At 48.1% G+C, this 21,885-nt stretch overlaps 1 protein-coding gene across 1 annotated transcript in view; it reads left to right on the plus strand.

The window, feature by feature from the left end:
- The window catches only part of MRPL12 (mitochondrial ribosomal protein L12), a 40,099-nt gene extending 18,603 nt beyond the window's left edge, over positions 1–21,496 (plus strand). Inside the window, exon 5 of the mRNA XM_063961195.1 lies at positions 20,902–21,496. Coding sequence (XP_063817265.1) covers positions 20,902–21,018 — 117 coding nt within the window. The 3' untranslated portion in view covers positions 21,019–21,496. The remainder of the gene's footprint in view (positions 1–20,901) is intronic.
- Positions 21,497–21,885: the final 389 nt, after the last annotated feature.

The following is a 21,885-nucleotide window of genomic DNA, read 5'->3' on the forward strand; positions in this document are numbered from 1 at the left end:
CTTTCTGCAATACGTGTATATAGTTATTGCTTAAATAAGGGTTATTGTTATGAGCCATCCGTTCACTGAGGCTCAGTTGTTGTTCATACTGTTAACTGGGTATAATTATCACAAGTTGTACGGTGTGATTGGTGTGGCTGGTATGAGTCTTACCCTGGATTCAAATTTCCTTTCCTTGTAATGTCAGCTCTTCCGGGCACAGTTTCCCTAACTGAGGTCTGGAGGAGGGGCATAGAGGGAGGAGCCAGTGCACACCAGATAGTACCTAATCTTTTCTTTAGAGTGCCCAGTCTCCTGCGGAGCCCGTCTATTCCCCATGGTCCTTACGGAGTACCCAGCATCCACTACGGACTACGAGAAATAGAATTACCGGTGAGTAAATTCTTATTTTCTCTGTGATTCTTGCTGTAAGTGTGGCCTTAATATTTTATGTGATAAAATATGCAGGGAAAGGCAGCTTATCAAGAGGGGTACACCGTCTTATAAGGGAACTCTGTGACCTGCAGCATTGCTGATTTTCCCTAGTTCCCTGTATAGGAGCACAGGGAAACTAGCAGTGTTTGGATATTGTAATATATGGTAATGTGAGCAGTTGCCCATCGCACTGAGGGCCTAATTCAGGGTTGATCGCAAAAGCAAAATCTTTCCCTAATGGGCAAAACCATGTGCACTGCAGGGGGGGCAGATATAACATGTGCAGAGAGAGTTAGATTTGGGTGGGGTGTGTTCAAAGTGAAATCTAAATTGCAGTGTAAAAATAAAGCAGCCAGTATTTACCCTGCACAGAGACAGTATAACCCACCCAAATCTAACTCTCTGCACATGTTACATCTGCCCCCTCCAATGCACATGGTTTTGTCCATTAGAGAAAGATTTTGAATTTGCAATCAACCCTGAATTAGGCCCTCAATTTAATCCTGCCGCCCTACAAGATGCCGCCAGCAAATTCAACTTCAGTTCTGTTAATTCAGAGAGAGCTAAAATAGTGCCAATGTATCTTCATGGTTGGTGAAATCCTTCCTGATTTATGTCAGATTTCTTCCATGGGGGAATCACTGCGATAATGCGCTAATCATAAATCATAACACCTTGTGTAATGAAATGAATCCAATCCCCTTTATGAACTGGATCTCATTACTTCCCTTCTAGAGAATTCCATTGGCTAAATTTATAAATTCAATGGCTCGGATACTGCTGGCGGCAAACTGTATGACTTCCATGTCCATTGATAGGAAGGTTTTCAGAATAGTTTATTTTCTCTAACGTCCTAAGTGGATGCTGGGGACTCCGTCAGGACCATGGGGAATAGCGGCTCCGCAGGAGACAGGGCACAAAAATAAAGCTTTAGGATTAGGTGGTGTGTACTGGCTCCTCCCCCTATGACCCTCCTCCAAGCCTCAGTTAGGTTTTTGTGCCCGTCCGAGCAGGGTGCAATCTAGGTGGCTCTCTTAAAGAGCTGCTTAGAAAAGTTTTTTAGGTTTTTTTATTTTCAGTGAGTCCTGCTGGCAACAGGCTCACTGCATCGAGGGACTTAGGGGAGAGAATTTCAACTCACCTGCGTGCAGGATGGATTGGATTCTTAGGCTACTGGACACCATTAGCTCCAGAGGGAGTCGGAACACAGGTCTCACCCTGGGGTTCGTCCCGGAGCCGCGCCGCCGACCCCCCTTACAGATGCTGAAGATTGAAGGTCCGGAAACAGGCGGCAGAAGGCTCTTCAGTCTTCATGAAGGTAGCGCACAGCACTGCAGCTGTGCGCCATTGTTGTCACACACTTCACACCAAGCGGTCACGGAGGGTGCAGGGCGCTGCTGGGGGCGCCCTGGGCAGCAATATTTTAATACCTTATGGCAAAAGAATACATCACATATAGCCATTAAGGCTATATGTATGTATTTAACCCATGCCAGTCATCTAAATCTACGGGAGGAAAGCCCGCCGAAATAGGGGGCGGGGCTTATTCTCCTCAGCACACAGCGCCATTTTCCTGCTCAGCTCCGCTGTGAGGAAGGCTCCCAGGACTCTCCCCTGCACTGCACTACAGAAACAGGGTAAAACAGAGAGGGGGGGCATTTTTTGGCGATATATTGGATATATTTAAGCTGCTATAAGGAACAACACTTATATAAGGTTGTTCCCATATATATTATAGCGCTTGGGTGTGTGCTGGCAAACTCTCCCTCTGTCTCCCCAAAGGGCTAGTGGGGTCCTGTCTTCGATAAGAGCATTCCCTGTGTGTCTGCTGTGTGTCGGTACGTGTGTGTCGACATGTATGAGGACGATGTTGGCGTGGAGGCAGAGCAATTGCCGATAATGGTGATGTCACCCCCCAGGGAGTCGACACCGGAATGGATGGCTTTGTTTATGGAATTACGTGATAATGTCAGCACATTACAAAAATCAGTTGACGACATGAGACGGCCGGCAAACCAATTAGTACCTGCCCAGGCGTCTCAGACACCGTCAGGGGCTGTAAAACGCCCTTTACCTCAGTCGGTCGACACAGACACAGACACTGAATCTAGTGTCGACGGTGATGAAACAAACGTATTTTCAAGTAGGGCCACACGTTATATGATCACGGCAATGAAGGAGGCTTTGCATATCTCTGACACTACAAGTACCACAAAAAGGGGTATTATGTGGGGGGTGAAAAAACTACCTGTAGTTTTTCCTGAATCAGAGGAATTAAATGATGTATGTGATGAAGCGTGGGTTAACCCAGATAGAAAAATGCTAATTTCAAAAAAGATATTAGCATTATACCCTTTCCCGCCAGAGGTTAGGGCGCGCTGGGAAACACCCCCTAGGGTGGATAAGGCGCTCACACGCTTATCAAAACAAGTGGCGTTACCGTCTCCTGATACGGCCGCCCTAAAGGATCCAGCGGATAGGAGACTGGAAACTACCCTAAAAAGTATATACACACATACTGGTGTTATACTGCGACCAGCCATCGCCTCAGCCTGGATGTGCAGTGCTGGGGTCGTCTGGTTGGATTCCCTGACTGAAAATATTGATACCCTGGATAGGGACAGTATTTTATTGACTATAGAGCAATTAAAGGATGCTTTCCTTTATATGCGAGATGCGCAGAGAGATATTTGCACTCTGGCATCGAGAGTAAATGCGATGTCCATATCTGCCAGAAGGAGTTTATGGACGCGACAGTGGTCAGGTGATGCGGATTCCAAACGACATATGGAAGTATTGCCGTATAAAGGGGAGGAATTATTTGGCGTCGGTCTATCGGATCTGGTGGCCACGGCAACTGCCGGAAAATCCACTTTTTTACCTCAGACCCCCTCCCAACAGAAAAAGACACCGTCTTTTCAGCCGCAGTCCTTTCGGTCCTATAAGAACAAGCGGACAAAAGGACAGTCATATCTGCCTCGGGGCAGAGGAAGGGGTAAGAGAGGGCAGCAAGCAGCCCCTGCCCAGGAACAGAAGCCCTCCCAGGGTTCTGCAAAGCCCTCGGCATGACGCTGGGGCCTTACAAGCGGACTCGGGAGCGGTGGGGGGTCGACTCAAGAATTTCAGCGCACAGTGGGCTTGCTCACAGGTGGACCCCTGGATTCTGCAGGTAGTATCTCAGGGTTACAGGTTGGAATTCGAGAAGTCTCCCCCTCGCCGGTTCCTAAAGTCTGCTTTGCCAACGTCTCCCTCAGACAGGGCGACGGTATTGGAAGCCATTCACAAGCTGTTTTCTCAGCAGGTGATAGTCAAGGTACCCCTCCTACAACAGGGAAAGGGGTATTACTCCACGCTATTTGTGGTACCGAAGCCGGACGGATCGGTAAGACCTATTCTAAATCTGAAGTCTTTGAACCTGTACATACAAAAATTCAAGTTCAAGATGGAGTCACTCAGAGCAGTGATAGCGAATCTGGAAGAAGGGGACTTTATGGTGTCCCTGGACATAAAGGATGCTTTACCTGCATGTCCCAATTTGCCCTTCACATCAAGGGTACCTCAGGTTCGTGGTGCAAAACTGTCATTATCAGTTTCAGACGCTGCCGTTTGGATTGTCCACGGCACCTCGGGTCTTTACCAAGGTAATGGCCGAAATGATGATCCTTCTACGAAGAAGAGGCGTATTAATTATCCCTTACTTGGACGATCTCCTGATAAGGGCAAGGTCCAGAGAACAGCTGGAAGACGGAGTAGCACTGACCCAACTAGTGCTGCAACAACACGGGTGGATTCTGAATTTTCCAAAATCTCAGTTGACCCCGACGACACGTCTGCTGTTCCTGGGAATGATTCTGGACACGGTTCAGAAAAAGGTGTTTCTTCCGGAGGAGAAAGCCAGGGAGTTATCCGAACTTGTCAGGAACCTCCTAAAACCAGGGACAGTGTCTGTGCATCAATGCACAAGAGTCCTGGGAAAGATGGTGGCTTCTTACGAAGCGATTCCATTCGGCAGATTCCACGCACGAACTTTTCAGTGGGATCTGCTGGACAAATGGTCCGGATCGCATCTGCAGATGCATCAGCGGATAACCTTATCGCCACGGACAAGGGTGTCTCTTCTGTGGTGGTTGCAGAGTGCTCATCTGTTAGAGGGCCGCAGATTCGGCATACAGGACTGGGTCCTGGTGACCACGGATGCCAGTCTGAGAGGCTGGGGAGCGGTCACACAAGGAAGAAATTTCCAGGGAGTATGGTCAAGCCTGGAGATGTCTCTTCACATAAATATACTGGAGCTAAGAGCGATTTACAATGCTCTAAGTCTGGCAAAACCCCTGCTTCAGGGTCAGCCGGTGTTGATCCAGTCGGACAACATCACGGCAGTCGCCCACGTAAACAGACAGGGCGGCACAAGAAGCAGGACAGCAATGGCAGAAGCTGCAAGGATTCTTCGCTGGGCGGAAGAGCATGTGATAGCACTGTCAGCAGTATTCATTCCGGGAGTGGACAACTGGGAAGCAGACTTCCTCAGCAGACACGATCTACACCCGGGAGAGTGGGGACTTCATCCAGAAGTCTTCCACATGATTGTGAACCGTTGGGAAAAACCAATGGTGGATATGATGGCGTCCCGCCTCAACAAAAAACTGGACAGGTATTGCGCCAGGTCAAGGGATCCTCAGGCAATAGCTGTGGACGCTCTGGTAACACCGTGGGTGTTCCAGTCAGTGTATGTGTTCCCTCCTCTGCCTCTCATACCAAAAGTACTGAGAATTATACGGCAAAAGGGAGTAAGAACGATACTAGTGGCTCCGGATTGGCCAAGAAGAACTTGGTACCCGGAACTTCAAGAGATGCTCACGGAGGATCCGTGGCCTCTACCTCTAAGACGGGACCTGCTTCAGCAGGGACCGTGTCTATTCCAAGACTTACCGCGGCTGCGTTTGACGGCATGGCGGTTGAACGCCGAATTCTAAAGGAAAAAGGCATTCCGGAAGAGGTCATTCCTACACTGGTAAAAGCCAGGAAGGAGGTGACTGCACAACATTATCACCGCAATTGGAGAAAATATGTTGCGTGGTGTCAGGCCAGGAAGGCCCCCACGGAGGAATTTCAACTGGGTCGATTCCTACATTTCCTGCAAACAGGATTGTCTATGGGCCTCAAATTGGGGTCCATTAAGGTTCAAATTTCGGCCCTGTCGATTTTCTTCCAGAAAGAATTGGCTTCAGTTCCTGAAGTCCAGACTTTTGTAAAAGGAGTACTACATATACAGCCCCCGGTTGTGCCCCCAGTGGCACCGTGGGATCTTAATGTAGTCTTGGATTTTCTCAAATCCCATTGGTTTGAGCCGCTCAAATCGGTGGAGCTGAAGTATCTTACATGGAAAGTAACCATGCTACTGGCCCTGGCTTCAGCCAGGAGAGTATCAGAATTGGCGGCTTTATCATATAAGAGCCCATATCTGATTTTCCATACGGACAGGGCAGAACTGCGGACGCGTCCTCATTTTCTGCCTAAGGTGGTGTCAGCGTTTCATCTGAACCAGCCTATTGTGGTGCCTGCGGCTACTAACGAGTTGGAGGATTCCAAGTTGTTGGACGTGGTCCGGGCATTGAAAATATATATTTCAAGAACGGCGGGAGTCAGAAAGTCTGACTCACTGCTTATATTGTATGCACCCAACAAGATGGGTGCTCCTGCTTCTAAGCAGACGATTGCTCGTTGGATTTGTAGCACAATTCAACTTGCACATTCTGTGGCAGGCTTGCCACAACCTAAATCTGTCGAGGCCCATTCCACAAGGAAAGTGGGCTCATCCTGGGCGGCTGCCCGGGGAGTCTCGGCATTACAACTCTGCCGAGCTGCTACTTGGTCAGGGGCAAACACGTTTGCAAAATTCTACAAATTTGATACCCTGGCTGAGGAGGACCTTGAGTTCTCTCATTCGGTGCTGCAGAGTCATCCGCACTCTCCCGCCCGTTTGGGAGCTTTGGTATAATCCCCATGGTCCTGACGGAGTCCCCAGCATCCACTTAGGACGTTAGAGAAAATAAGAATTTACTTACCGATAATTCTATTTCTCGTAGTCCGTAGTGGATGCTGGGCGCCCATCCCAAGTGCTGATTGTCTGCAATACTTGTACATAGTTATTGTTACAAAAAAATCGGGTTGTTATTTGTTGTGAGCCGTCTGTTCAGAGGCTCCTACGTTTGTCATACTGTTAACTGGGTTCAGATCACAAGTTATACGGTGTGATTGGTGTGGCTGGTATGAGTCTTACCCGGGGTTCAATATCCTTCCTTATTGTGTACGCTCGTCCGGGCACAGTATCCTAACTGAGGCTTGGAGGAGGGTCATAGGGGGAGGAGCCAGTACACACCACCTAATCCTAAAGCTTTATTTTTGTGCCCTGTCTCCTGCGGAGCCGCTATTCCCCATGGTCCTGACGGAGTCCCCAGCATCCACTACGGACTACGAGAAATAGAATTATCGGTAAGTAAATTCTTATTTTTTGATATCTCAATTAGTGCTACATACTAAATATACAAGCGCTGCATAACATCTTTGGATAAACGTAGATAAATAAGGTGTACATGCCAGTCCTACATAATAAAAGGCTAACGCTTCTCCTCGCTTCTATGGGGGGAATTCATGTATTTTGCGCCCTGGCGGCCCCTAGGTGGTGCCCATCGGTGCAAGTGTTCCCCTGTTCGGGCGCGCACACACTACTGTTATGTTATGTTCCATTATTTTTATTTTTTTGAAAATGCACCGTTCTGTCTTTTAACTGATTCCACATTAAATTGGTGCTTTTATTTACTATTTAGCTATCAATTAGTCGAGCAGCTCGATTTATATTTACAAGAGTGCAGGACGTTATAACCATTATATCCAGATTTTATTTTGACGTGACCATGTGAACAAACAGTATATAGTGTTCACTCTAGGAGTGAAAAGGTTCAAGGCGCCGGACTCCGGGGGCACATGTGCGCGCGTGTCCGAAATGGGGGCGCAGGCAAGCAAATTAGGGGGTGTGGCCACGCCTACGTCATTTTAGGGGCGCGGTGCGGCCCACAGACGCTACTATAGAGAGCGTCTGTGGCCGGTGACGTCACTGTTGGGGGCGTGCCCAGCACCTCCGTCGGTGCTGGGCTTCCCCCAGCCCTCTCCCAATGCGTGAATGGATGCCGTGCGCATGCGCACGGCATCTATACACGCCGGGAGGGCAGGAAGCGGGCGGCTGTTCTAGCAGGGCGCCGCAAAAGGGGCAGGGCGGGTTTTGCCTGCTTAGAAACGGGCAAAGAGTGAACACTAGTATAAATAGGTAAGTGAAACCCGGGTTGACCGTTTCACACAGACAAAATACCCGTGTTGATCTGCAAATTCTCCACCCTGTAATTTGCTTGTCTGTGAAAGGGGGGTCAGGCAGGGACCGGCAAAACTACCCGGCATTTTAATATTTTTCTGTCTGAAAGTAGTTTAACGGTAATAAAATTTTAAAAAAAAGAACATTAGCAACATTGTGTTTTGACAACTTTTGCTAACCTTGATTAAAAGAAGGGATGGAGGTGGAGTGTCACCTTACGGTGGCACAAGACAAATGGTATAGACTGAGGTAACATCTATTATGAGAAGGGTCAAACATGAGAGCATAATGTTTAGCAGTTAAGGTGTGGTGGGTGTAAGGGAATTAAAAGTGAATCACTGAGATATTTTTATAATAAGTTTATACATGGAGATAAAATATCAGTCTGCCATTTTATTTGACAAGCTGAAACACAACCGATATCACGGCCATACACTGTGAGAGATTTCAGTGTGTGGCCACAATATCTAAATTCCTTCCCTGGGGAGGAGACCTTGTCCCATTTCTCAGGTTGTCAGCAGCGCAAGCGGCCAACCAATCATCGGATCCATCGGACATGCTGGGTGATTTTGCATGTCCAACAGACCCATAATTACATTGGGAAATATGAAATGGGCACCCTACATCCCTACTGCCTAATATTCTACCCATGAGTACAAAGTTGCCCTAAAAGATACATGCTCACAAGCCTGGCACTTTGTCTGTTCTTTCCTCCTTGCATCTTCCTCGGTACTGATGTTCTTCCTGTAGGTGTCGGCTAAGGGCTTGTACATGAACCTAGATTGACTCTACTGGTATAATGTGGTAGCCTCTGCTGATTTGGCTTTAGCACTATTAACAATATAATATACATAATATATTTGGTTCTGCTGGTATAATGTGCAGGTCATTTGCTCTCTGCTCCTATATTATGTTTCAATGTTTCGATGTTGGGGACTCCGTAAGGACCATGGGGATAGACTGGCTCCGCAGGAGACACGGGCACTTTAAGAAAGAATTTAGTTCCTGGTGTGCACTGGCTCCTCCCTCTATGCCCCTCCTCCAGACCTCAGTTTGATACTGTGCCCAGAGGAGCTGGGTGCTTTTCAGTGAGCTCTCCTGAGTTTGCTGATAGAAAGTACTTTGTTAGGTTTTTTATTTTCAGGGAGCACTGCTGGCAACAGACTCCCTGCATCGAGGGACTGAGGGGAGAGTAGCAGCCCTACTCTCTGAAGCTAGGTCCTGCTTCTTAGGCTACTGGACAACATTAGCTCTAGAGGGATTGGTACGCAGGATCTCACCCTCGCCGTCCGTCCCAGAGCCGCGCCGCCGTCCCCCTTGCAGAGCCGGAAGATAGGAGCCGGGTGAGTATGAGAAGAAAAGAAGACTACACTAGAGGTAACGCACAGCACTGCAGTTGTGCGCCATTGCTCCACACACCTCACATACTCTGGTCACTGTAAGGGTGCTGGGCGCAGGGGGGGCGCCCTGGGCAGCATTTGGGACCTCATGTTGGCAAAAGTACACATATATACAGCTGGGCACTGTATATATGTATGAGCCCCTGCCAAAATTACTGACAGAAGCCCGCCGTCGAGGGGGCGGGGCTTCTCCCTCAGCACTCACCAGCGCCATTTTTTCTCCACAGCACCGCTGAGAAGAAGCTCCCCGGACTCTCCCCTGCTGATACACGGTAGAAGAGGGGGGGCACATAATTAGATGCAAAAACTATACATACAGCAGCTACTGGGTTAACATTAAGTTACTGTGTTATTCCTGGGATATTATAGCGCTGGGGTGTGTGCTGGCATACTCGCTCTCTGTCTCTCCAAAGGGCCTTGTGGGGGAACTGTCTTCAGAAAGGACATTCCCGGTGTATGTGTGGTGTGTCGGTACACTTGTGTCGACATGTCTGATGAGGAAGGCTATGTGGGAGAGGAGCGAGAGCAAATGAATGTGGTGTCTCCGCCGACGGCGCCGACACCTGATTGGATGGATATGTGGAAGGTTTTAATGATAATGTTCCTTGCATAGAAGATTTGACAAGGCTGATGCATTGGGACAGTCAGGGTCTCAACCCGTGCCTGACCCTCTGTCGCAGGGACCGTCAGGGTCTCATAAGCGCCCACTATCCCAAATTGTTGACACAGATACCGACATGGATTCTGACTCCAGTGTCGATTACGATGATGCAAAGTTACAGCCAAAATTGGCTAAATCCCTTCGATATATGATTATAGCAATAAAGGATGTTTTGCACATCACAGAGGAAACCCCTGTCCCTGACACGAGGGTGTATATGTATAAGGGAAAGAAGCCTGGGGTAACTTTTCCCCCCTCAAACGAACTGAATGAGTTATGTGAAAAAGCTTGGGAATCTCCAGATAAGAAAATGCAGATTTCCAAACGGATTCTTATGGCGTATCCTTTCCCGCCAACGGATAGGTTAAGATGGGAATCCTCCCCTAGGGTGGACAAAGCTTTAACACGCTTATCCAAAAAGGTAGCCCTGCCGTCCCAGGATACGGCTACCTTCAAAGATGCTGCTGACCGCAAACAGGAGGTTACCCTGAAGTCCATTTATACACATTCAGGTACCTTACTAAGACCGGCAATTGCGTCGGCCTGGGTGTGTAGTGCTGTAGCGGCATGGACGGATACCTTATCTGAGGAATTGGATACCCCAGATAAGGATACTGTATTATTGACCCTGGGGCATATAAAAGACGCTGTCCTATATATGAGAGATGCTCAAAGAGACATTAGTCTACTGGGTTCTAGAATAAACGCTATGTCGATTTCTGCCAGAAGGGTCCTGTGGACTCGGCAATGGACAGGTGATGCCGACTCAAAAAGGCATATGGAGGTTTTACCTTACAGGGGTGAGGAATTGTTCGGGGAAGGTCTCTCGGACCTGGTCTCCACAGCTACAGCTGGAAAGTCAAATTTTTTGCCTTATGTTCCCTCACAGCCTAAGAGAGCACCGCATTATCAAATGCAGTCCTTTCGTTCACAAAGAAACAAGAAAGTCCGAGGTGCGTCCTTTCTTGCCAGAGGTAGGGGCAGAGGAAAGAAGCTGCACAACACAGCTAGTTCCCAGGAACAGAAGTCCTCACCGGCCTCTGCAAAATCCACTGCATGACGCTGGGGCTCCACTGGCGGAGTCAGGCCCGGTGGGGGCACGTCTTCGGAATTTCAGCCACATGTGGGTTCACTCCCAGGTGGATCCTTGGGCAATAGAAATTGTGTCTCAGGGTTACAAGCTGGAATTCCAAGAGGTGCCTCCTCGCTGGTATTTCAAATCGGCCCTACCATCTTCCCCCCAAGAGAGGGAAATAGTGTTAAACGCAATACAAAAATTGTATCTTCAGCAGGTGGTGGTCAAGGTTCCCCTTCTTCAACAGGGAAGGGGTTATTATTCGACCATGTTTGTAGTCCCGAAACCGGACGGTTCGGTCAGACCCATATTAAATTTAAAATCTCTGAACCTATACTTGAAAAGGTTCAAGTTCAAGATGGAATCGCTAAGAGCGGTCATCGCAAGCCTGGAAGGGGGGGACTTTATGGTGTCACTGGACATAAAGGATGTGTACCTTCATGTCCCCATTTATCCACCTCATCAGGCGTACCTAAGATTTGCGGTACAGGATTGTCATTACCAATTTCAGACGTTGCCGGTTGGTCTCTCAACGGCCCCGAGGATTTTCACCAAGGTAATGGCGGAAATGATGGTGCTCCTGCGGAAGCAAGGTGTCACAATTATCCCGTACTTGGACGATCTCCTCATAAAAGCGAGATCAAGAGAGCAGTTGCTAAACAGCGTATCTCTTTCACTGAAAGTGTTACAGCAACACGGCTGGATTCTCAATATTCCAAAGTCGCAGTTGGTTCCTACGACTCGTCTGCCCTTCTTGGGCATGATTCTGGACACGGACCAGAAGAGGGTTTATCTCCCGATAGAGATGGCCCAGGAACTCATGACTCTGGTCAAGAACCTATTGAAACCAAAACAGGTGTCAGTGAATCATTGCACACGAGTCCTGGGAAAGATGGTGGCGTCATACGAGGCCATTCCCTTCGGCAGGTTCCATGCGAGGACTTTCCAATGGGACCTACTGGACAAGTGGTCCGGGTCACATCTTCAGATGCATCGGTTGATCACCCTGTCCCCCAGGGCCAGGGTGTTACTACTGTGGTGGCTGCAGAGTGCTCACCTTCTCGAGGGCCGCAGATTCGGCATTCAGGACTGGATCCTGGTGACCACGGACGCAAGCCTCCGAGGTTGGGGAGCAGTCACACAGGGAAGAAATTTCCAGGGTCTTTGGTCAAGTCAAGAGACTTGTCTTCACATCAACATCCTGGAGCTAAGGGCCATATACAACGCCCTACGTCAAGCGGAGACCTTACTTCGCGACCGACCAGTTCTGATCCAGTCAGACAACATCACTGCAGTGGCTCGTGTAAACCGCCAAGGCGGCACAAGGAGCAGAGTGGCAATGGCGGAAGCCACCAGAATTCTTCGCTGGGCGGCGAATCATGTAAGCACACTGTCAGCAGTGTTCATTCCGGGAGTGGACAACTGGGAAGCAGACTTCCTCAGCAGACACGACCTACACCCGGGAGAGTGGGGACTTCATCCAGTAGTCTTCGCACAGATTGTGAGTCGGTGGGAACTGCCACAGATAGACATGATGGCGTCCCGCCTCAACAAAAAGCTACAGAGGTATTGCACCAGGTCAGGAGTCCCTTAGGCAGTAGCGGTAGACGCCCTAGTGACACCGTGGGTGTTCCGGTCAGTCTATGTATTTCCTCCTCTTCCTCTCATACCAAAGGTGTTGAGGATAAGAAGAAGAAAAGGAGTGAGAACAGTCCTCATTGTTCCAGATTGGCCAAGACGGACCTGGTATCCAGATCTGCAGGAACTGCTCAGAGAAGATCCGTGGCCTCTTCCTCTAAGACAGGACCTGTTGCAACAGGGACCCTGTCTGTTCCAAGACTTACCGCGGCTGCGTTTGATGGCATGGCGGTCGAACGCCGGATCCTAGCAGAAAAAGGCATTCCGGTTGAGGTTATTCCTACGCTGATAAAGGCTAGGAAGGAAGTAACAGCAAAACATTATCACCGTATATGGCGAAAATATGTTTCTTGGTGTGAGACCAAGAATGCTCCTACGGAAGAATTCCATCTGGGCCGTTTCCTTCACTTCCTACAAACTGGAGTGAATTTGGGCCTTAAATTAGGTTCCATTAAGGTCCAGATTTCGGCCCTATCCATTTTCTTTCAAAAAGAATTGGCTTCTCTCCCAGAAGTTCAGACTTTTGTAAAGGGAGTGCTGCATATTCAGCCTCCTTTTGTGCCTCCGGTGGCACCTTGGGATCTTAACGTGGTGTTAAGTTTCCTAAAGTCACACTGGTTTGAACCACTTAAAACGGTGGAGTTGAAATATCTCACGTGGAAGGTGGTCATGTTATTAGCCTTGGCTTCGGCTAGGCGAGTGTCTGAATTAGCGGCTTTGTCACATAAGAGCCCCTATTTGGTTTTCCATTTGGATAGAGCAGAATTGCGGACCCGTTTGCAATTTCTGACAAAAGTGGTTCATCTTTTCATATGAACCAACCTATTGTGGTGCCTGTGGCTACACGTGACTTGGAGGATTCCGAGTTACTTGATGTGGTCAGGGCTTTGAAAATTTACGTAGCCAGAACGACTAGAGTCAGGAAAACTGAAGCGCTGTTTGTCCTGTATGCATCCAACAAGATTGGTGCCCCTGCTTCAAAACAAACTATTGCTCGCTGGATTTGTAACACGATTCAGCAAGCGCATTCTACGGCTGGTTTGCCGTTACCAAAATCGGTCAAGGCCCATTCCACTAGGAAGGTGGGCTCTTCTTGGGCGGCTCGGCACTACAGCTTTGCCGAGCTGCTACTTGGTCAGGTTCAAACACTTTTGCAAAGTTCTACAAGTTTGATACCCTGGCTGAGGAGGACCTCATGTTTGCTCAATCGGTGCTGCAGAGTCATCCGCACTCTCCCACCCGTTTGGGAGCTTTAGTATAATCCCCATGGTCCTTACGGAGTCCCCAGCATCCTCTAGGACGTTGGAGAAAATAAGATTTTACTTACCGGTAAATCTATTTCTCGTAGTCTGTAGAGGATGCTGGGCGCCCGTCCCAAGTGCGGACTTCTTCTGCAATACTTGTATATAGTTATTGCTTCAATAAGGGTTATGTTATAGTTGCATCGGTCTTGAACTGATGATATGTTGTTTTCATACTGTTAACTGGGTAGTTATCACAAGTTATACGGTGTGGCTGGTATGAATCTTGCCCTTGGATTAACAAAATCCTTTCCTCGTATTGTCCATCTCCTCTGGGCACAGTTTCTCTAACTGAGGTCTGGAGGAGGGGCATAGAGGGAGGAGCCAGTGCACACCAGGAACTAAATTCTTTATTAAAGTGCCCATGTCTCCTGCGGAGCCCGTCTATCCCCATGGTCCTTACGGAGTCCCCAGCATCCTCTACGGACTACGAGAAATAGATTTACCGGTAAGTAAAATCTTATTTCTCTAACGTCCTAGTGGATGCTGGGGACTCCGTCAGGACCATGGGGAATAGCGGCTCCGCAGGAGACAGGGCACAAAAGCAAGCTTTTAGGATCACATGGTGTGTACTGGCTCCTCCCCCTATGACCCTCCTCCAAGCCTCAGTTAGGTTTTTGTGCCCGGCCGAGAAGGGTGCAATCTAGGTGGCTCTCTTAAAGAGTTACTTAGAAAAAGTTTTTAGGTTCTTTATTTTCAGTGAGTCCTGCTGGCAACAGGCTCACTGCATCGAGGGACTTAGGGGAGAGATTTTCAACTCACCTGCGTGCAGGATGGATTGGATTCTTAGGCTACTGGACATAGCTCCAGAGGGAGTCGGAACACAGGGCTCGCCCTGGGGTTCGTCCCGGAGCCGCGCCGCCGACCCCCCTTGCAGACGCTGAAGATGAAGAGGTCCGGAACCAGGCGGCAGAAGACTCTCAGTCTTCATCAGGTAGCGCACAGCACTGCAGCTGTGCGCCATTGTTGTCAGCACACTTCACACAGCGGTCACGGAGGGTGCAGGGCGCTGGGGGGGGGCGCCCTGGGCAGCAATGTATAATACCTGTATGGCGAAAAATACATCACATATAGCCCTTGAGGCTATATGGATGTATTTAACCCCTGCCAGATATCTAAAACTCCGGAGAAGAAGCCCGCCGAAAAGGGGGCGGGGCCTATTCTCCTCAGCACACAGCGCCATTTTCCCTCACAGAAAGGCTGGTGGGAAGGCTCCCATGCTCTCCCCTGCACTGCACTACAGAAACAGGGTTAAAACAGAGAGGGGGGGCACTGATTTGGCGATATGTATATATATTAAAATGCTATAAGGGAGGAACACTTATATAAAGGTTGTGCCTGGATAATTATAGCGTTTTGGTGTGTGCTGGCAAACTCTCCCTCTGTCTCCCCAAAGGGCTAGTGGGTCCTGTCCTCTATCAGAGCATTCCCTATGTGTGTGCTGTATGTCGGTACGTGTGTGTCGACATGTATGAGGAAAATATTGGTGAGGAGGCGGAGCAAATTGCCTGTAATGGTGATGTCACTCTCTAGGGAGTCGACACCGGAATGGATGGCTTATTTATGGAAATTACGTGACAATGTCAACACGCTGCAAGCCGGTTGACGACATGAGAGGGCCGGCGAACAAATTAGTATCTGTCCAGGCGTCTCAAACACCGTCAGGGGCTGTAAAATGCCCATTTACCTCAGTCGGTCGACACAGACCCAGACACGGACACTGATTTCAGTGTCGACGGTGAAGAAACAAACGTATTTTCTTTTAGGGCCACACGTTAAGGGCAATGAAGGAGGTGTTACATATTTCTGATACTCCAAGTACCACAAAAAAGGGTATTATGTGTGAGGTGAAAAAACTACCTGTAGTTTTTCCTGAATCAGATAAATTAAATGAAGTGTGTGATGATGCGTGGGTTTCCCCCGATAGAAAATTATTGGCGGTATACCTTTTCCCGCCAGAAGTTAAGGCGCGGTGGGAAACACCCCTCAGGGTGGATAAGGCGCTCACACGCTTATCAGAACAAGTGGCGGTACCATCTACGGATAGGGCCGTACTTAAGGAGCCAGCTGATAGGAGGCTGAAAAATATCCTAAAAAGTATACACACACATGCTGGTGTTATACTGCGACCAGCGATCGCCTCAGCCTGGATGTGCAGAGCTGAGGTGGCTTGGTCGGATTCCCTGACTAAAAATATTGATACCTTTGACAGGGACAGTATTTTATTGACTATAGAGCATTTAAAGGATGCATTTCTATATATGCGAGATGCGCAGAGGGATATTTGCACTCTGGCATCAAGAGTAAATGCGATGTCCATATCTGCAAGAAGATGTTTATGGACACGACAGTGGTCAGGTGATGCAGATTCCAAACGGCACAAAGATGTATTGCCGTATAAAGGGGAGGAGTTATTTGGGGTCGGTCCATGGGACCTGGTGGCCAGGGCAACTGCTGGAAAATCCACCGTTTTTTACCCTAAGTCACATCTCTGCAGAAAAAGACACCGTCTTTTCAGCCTCAGTCCTTTCGTCCCTATAAGAGTCTTATCTGCCCAGGGATAGAGGAAAGGGAAGAAGACTGCAGCAGGCAGCCCATTCCCAGGAACAGAAGCCCTCCACCGCTTCTACCAAGTTCTCAGCATGACGCTGGGACCGTACAGGACCCCTGGATCCTACAAGTAGTATCCAAGGGGTACAGATTGGAATGTCGAGAGGTTTCCCCCCTCGCAGGTTCCTGTAGTCTGCTGTACCAATGTCTCCCTCCGACAGGGAGGCAGTATTGAAAACAATTCACAAGCTGTATTCCCAGCAGGTGATAATAAAATTACCCCTCCGACAACAAGGAAAAGGGGTATTACTCCACACTATATGGTGGTACTGAAGGCTAGGTGAGACCTATTCTAAATCTGAAAAATTTGAACACTTACAAGGGTTCAAATCCAGATGGAGTCACTCAGAGCAGTGATAGCAAAGAACAAGGGGACTATATGGTGTCCCGGGACATCAGGGATGCTTACCTCCATGTCCCAAAATTTGCCTTTTCTCACCAAGGGTACCTCAGGTTCGTGGTACAGAACTGTCACTATCAGTTTCAAGACGATGCCGTTGGATTGTCCAAGGCACCCCGGGTCCTTACCAAGGTAATGACCGAAAGGAGGATTCGTCTTCAAAGAAAATGGACGACCTCCTGATAAGAACAAGGTCCAGAGAACAGTTGGAGGTCGGAGTAGCACTATCTCAAGTAGTTCTACGACAGCACGGGTGGATTCTAAATATTCCAAAACCGCAGTTGTTCCGACGACACGTCTGCTGGTCCTAGGGATGATTCTGGACACAGTCCAGGAAAAGGTGTTTCTCCCAGAGGAGAAAGCCAGGGAGTTATCCGAGCTAATCGGGATCCTCCTAAAACCAGGAAAAGTGTCAGTGCATCATTGCACAAGAGTCCTGGTAAAAATGGTGGCTTATTACGAAGCGCTTCCATTCGGCAGATTTCACGCAAGAACTCTTCAGTGGGATCTGCTGGACAAATGGTCCGGATCGCATCTTCAGATGCATCAGCGGATAACCCTATATCCAAGGACAAGGGTGTCTCTCCTGTGGTGATTACAGAGTGCTCATCTTCTAGAGGGCCGCAGATTCGGCATTCAGGATTGGATGCTCGTGACCACGGAGGCCAGCCTGAGAGGCTGGGGAGCAGTCACACAAGGAGTGTGATCAAGTCTGGAGAATTCTCTCCACATAAATATACTGGAGCTAAGAGCAAATTTATAATGCTCTAAGCTTAGCAAGACCTCTGCTTCAAGGTCAGCCGGTATTGATCCAGTGGGATAACATCACGGCAGTCGCCCACGTAAACAGAAAGGGCGGCACAAGAAGCAGGAGGGCAGTGGCAAAACTGCAAGGATTTTTCGCTAGGCGGAAAATCATGTGATAGCACTGTCAGCAGTGTTCATTCCGGGAGTGGACGACTGGGAAGCAGACTTCCTCAGCAGGCACGACCTCCACCCGGGAGAGTGGGAACTTCATCGGGAAGTTTTCCGCATGATTGTGAACCGTTGGGAAAGACCAAAGGTGGACATGATGGCGTCCCGCCCGAACAAAAAATGGGACAGGTATTGCGCCAGGTCACGAGACCTTCAGGCGATAGCTGTGGACGTCCTGGTAACACCGTGGGTGTAACAGTCGGTGTATGTGTTCCCTCCTCTGCTTCTCATAACCAAGGTATTGAGAATTATAAGAATAGAGGAGTAAGAACTATACTCGTGGCTCCGGATTGGCCAAGAGGGACTTGGTAACCGGAACTTCAAGAGATGCTCACAGAGGACTAATGGCCTCGGGAGCTAAGAAGGGATTTGCTTTCAGCAAGTACCATGTCTGTTCCAAGAGGAACCGTGGCATCGGCCTTTAAGAAAGGACCTGCTCCAGCAGGGACCTTGTCTGTTCCAAGACTTACCGCGACTGCGTTTGACGGCATGGCGGTTTGAACGCCGGATCCTAAGGGAAAAGGCATTCCGGAAGAGGTCATACCTACCCTGGTCAAAGCCAGGAAGGAGGTGACCGCACAACGTTATCACCACATGTGGTAAAAATATGTTGCGTGGGTGAGGCCAGGAAGGCCCCACGAAAAAATTTCAACTAGGTCGATTTCTGCACTTCCTGCAAACAGGAGTGTCTATGAGCCTCAAATTGGGGTCCATTAAGGTTCAAGTTTCGGCCCTATAGATTTTCTTCCAGAAAGAATTGGCTTCAGTTCCTGAAGTCCAGACGTTTGTCAAGGGAGTATTGCATATACAGCCCTTGTGTGCCTCCAGTGGCACCGTGGGATCTCAACGTAGTGTTGGGATTCCTCAAATCATATTGGTTTGAACCACTCAAATCTGTGGATTGGAAATATCTCACATGGAAAGTGACCATGCTGTTGGCCCTGGCCTCGGCCAGGCGATTGTCAAAATTGGCGGCTTTGTCTTACAAAAGCCCATATTTGATTTTCCATTCGGGACAGGGCAGAACTGCGGACTCGTCCCCAGTTTCTTCCTAAGGTGGTGTCAGCGTTTCACCTGAAACAACCTATTGTGGTGCCTGCGGCTACTAGGGACTTGGAGGACTCCAAGTTGCTAGACGTTGTCAGGGCCCTGAAAATATATATATATATATATATATAATTCCAGGACGGCTGGAGTCAGAAAGTCTGACTTGCTGTTTATATTGTAGGCACCCAAAAAGCTGGGTGCTCCTGCTTCTAAGCAGACTATTGCTCGTTGGATTTGTAGTACAATTCAGCTTGCACATTCTGTGGCAGGCCTGCCACAGCCAAAATCTGTAAATGCCCATTCCACAAGGAAGGTGGGCTCATCTTGGGCGGCTGCCCGAGGGGTCTCGGCTTTACAACTTTGCCGAGCAGCTACTTGGTCAGGGGCAAACACGTTTGCTAAATTCTACAAATTTGATACCCTGGCTGAGGAGGACCTGGAGTTCTCTCATTCGGTGCTGCAGAGTCATCCGCACTCTCCCGCCCGTTTGGGAGCTTTGGTATAATCCCCATGGTCCTGACGGAGTCCCCAGCATCCACTAGGACGTTAGAGAAAATAAGATTTTACTTACCGATAAATCTATTTCTCATAGTCCGTAGTGGATGCTGGGCGCCCATCCCAAGTGCGGATTGTCTGCATTACTTGTACATAGTTATTGTTACAAAAAAATCGGGTTATTATTGTTGTGAGCCATCTTTTTTAGAGGCTACTTCATTGTTATCATACTGTTAACTGGGTTCAAATCACAAGTTGTACGGTGTGATTGGTGTGGCTGGTATGAGTCTTACCCGGGATTCAAGATCCTTCCTTATTGTGTACGCTCGTCCGGGCACAGTCCATAACTGAGGCTTGGAGGAGGGTCATAGGGGGAGGAGCCAGTACACACCATGTGATCCTAAAAGCTTGCTTTTGTGCCCTGTCTCCTGCGGAGCCGCTATTCCCCATGGTCCTGACGGAGTCCCCAGCATCCACTACGGACTATGAGAAATAGATTTATCGGTAAGTAAAATCTTATTTTTTCTGGTCACTGCTCGGTATGATATAATCTTTCTTATGTATCTAACTAAAGTTGCTGTGCTCTAGCTTTTAGAGACATTTGTCCAGGCCTGAACCAATTAAGTTCGCTTTATTGGTGATTTTTATTTACACTATAAAATATTGTTTGTCTACTCTTTCAACTTCTCTGCTGGATTAATAGGACCTAGACCCTCTTAAGTGCTCCTGTGACCTATTAGTAGACTTGTGCCAAAAGTTGGTAACTAGTAACTTGAACAGTAGTAAACTACATTTGTGTCACCTGCATATATCTCCTTTTTAAGTATTCCTCGATCGTGTTAGGTTTTGCAGCCTCCTGCCTGGCACCATAGTCCTGTTCCAACAACTCGACACGGTTTCTTCCCTCTGATCATCTTCTGTGCGTTACTGATCCTTTTGCTTAAAACAAAAGTAAATCCTGCACAATTATACATTGTCATGATTTAACTTATCAATGTCCTCCCTCATGCAAGGCTTTTAGTGAGAATCCCTGCAGAGGTAACCTTGTTAGCCAACAATAACAAAGCCCATTTCAGATTTGGAAAGCAGAGCGTCAGAGCATGGCCAAGTTAGCGGGAGGGAATGCTGTAACGTTTCCGTTATTTGTACGCAAAGGGAAATGGGATGGTGAGTGCTGTCAATACATCAGACTATATCGGGAATCCTGCAATGCATTGCTACAACCATTTTGGCTTTAAGGAATATGATATGGACAGTACAACTAGGTCAGTGCGCATTCATACAAAGTTTGCTCTACAAAAGGATTAGTACTGTAACTCAGACATGAAGTGTTTCTTCCATGCTCTGCCAGTAAAATTAGGAGCATAACCTCACTGTCTGTAGCTACAGCCTTTGAGAAAGGAATGCCCCATTTCTTGCATACAAGCAGCAGAGTGATTATGTTGTGTATTGTTCAGGGACACCTTCTACAGAGTAATCCATCTTGACCAATATTTCTCTCTCCTAATATTTTGAACAGGCCAAGAAGATGGTAGAGTCGCTTCCCCAAGAGATCAAGGTGAATGTTGCCAAGGAAGAAGCTGAGAAGATAAAGGCCTTACTGGAAGCTGCTGGGGGAAAGGTTGTGCTTGAGTGAAGCATCCAGACTCTCTTTAGGACAATTCATTTGAGCAACTGTTTGGGATCTATTTTCCAAGCCTCAACTCCAAAGGCAAAAGAAGAGCAGGCCGAGGAAACAGACAGCATGTGTGTTCTTGTATCCGTTACTTGGATTTACAGGAGAGCTGCTGAAGGGTCTTCAATCAAGATGTCTAATGGGAACACATCCACTGTATAAGGGTCGGGTGGGGGTAATGTGTTTTCTTCCCTCCATGAACCTCTTGGCCTTTAAAGCACTTCACCTTGTAATCAATTGTTTAATGTCTCATCTAATTTTTGTTTTTCTACATTAAACTCTTACCCTGAGGCTGCTCCCTTCCCCCCCCCCCCTGTGCTTTGGCTTCTATCAATATATAAATAGATCATTACACTTGTGTAATGTATGCTATGGATCACTATTGAAATAATTAACTCCACCTGTGTTTCTATTAAAATGTGTCCGCAAGTAATGAGTACACCTGTGCACCAATTATGAGATCTAGAAATCATGCACTGTTAGGGGTCATTGATGACTGGAATTTGGAGACAATGTTACAGATCAGTCAATCACTTCACACTTGTTTTCGACAACATGATCGTTTTGACTACATTGTACTTGCTGAGCACAAATTTGACAGTAAAAAGTTTGTAACACGTTACATCAGGAATGAATGAAGGATTGTGGGGGTGGGGGGGTGCTCCTACCAAAAAAAAAAAAAAAAGTAGTTGTGCCTTATTGTGCCCCCAATAGTATGATGGACAGTGTCTACTTATTATGCCACACAGTCTCCCCACTACTGCTACTCACTAGTGAGTCTTAGCAGGCTCTCTGTCTTCAAGGGGAGGACAGTTAGTGACCTACCTC

This window comes from Pseudophryne corroboree, chromosome 3 (genome assembly GCF_028390025.1).
Source record: "Pseudophryne corroboree isolate aPseCor3 chromosome 3, aPseCor3.hap2, whole genome shotgun sequence".
Classification (NCBI taxonomy): Eukaryota; Metazoa; Chordata; class Amphibia; order Anura; family Myobatrachidae; genus Pseudophryne; species Pseudophryne corroboree.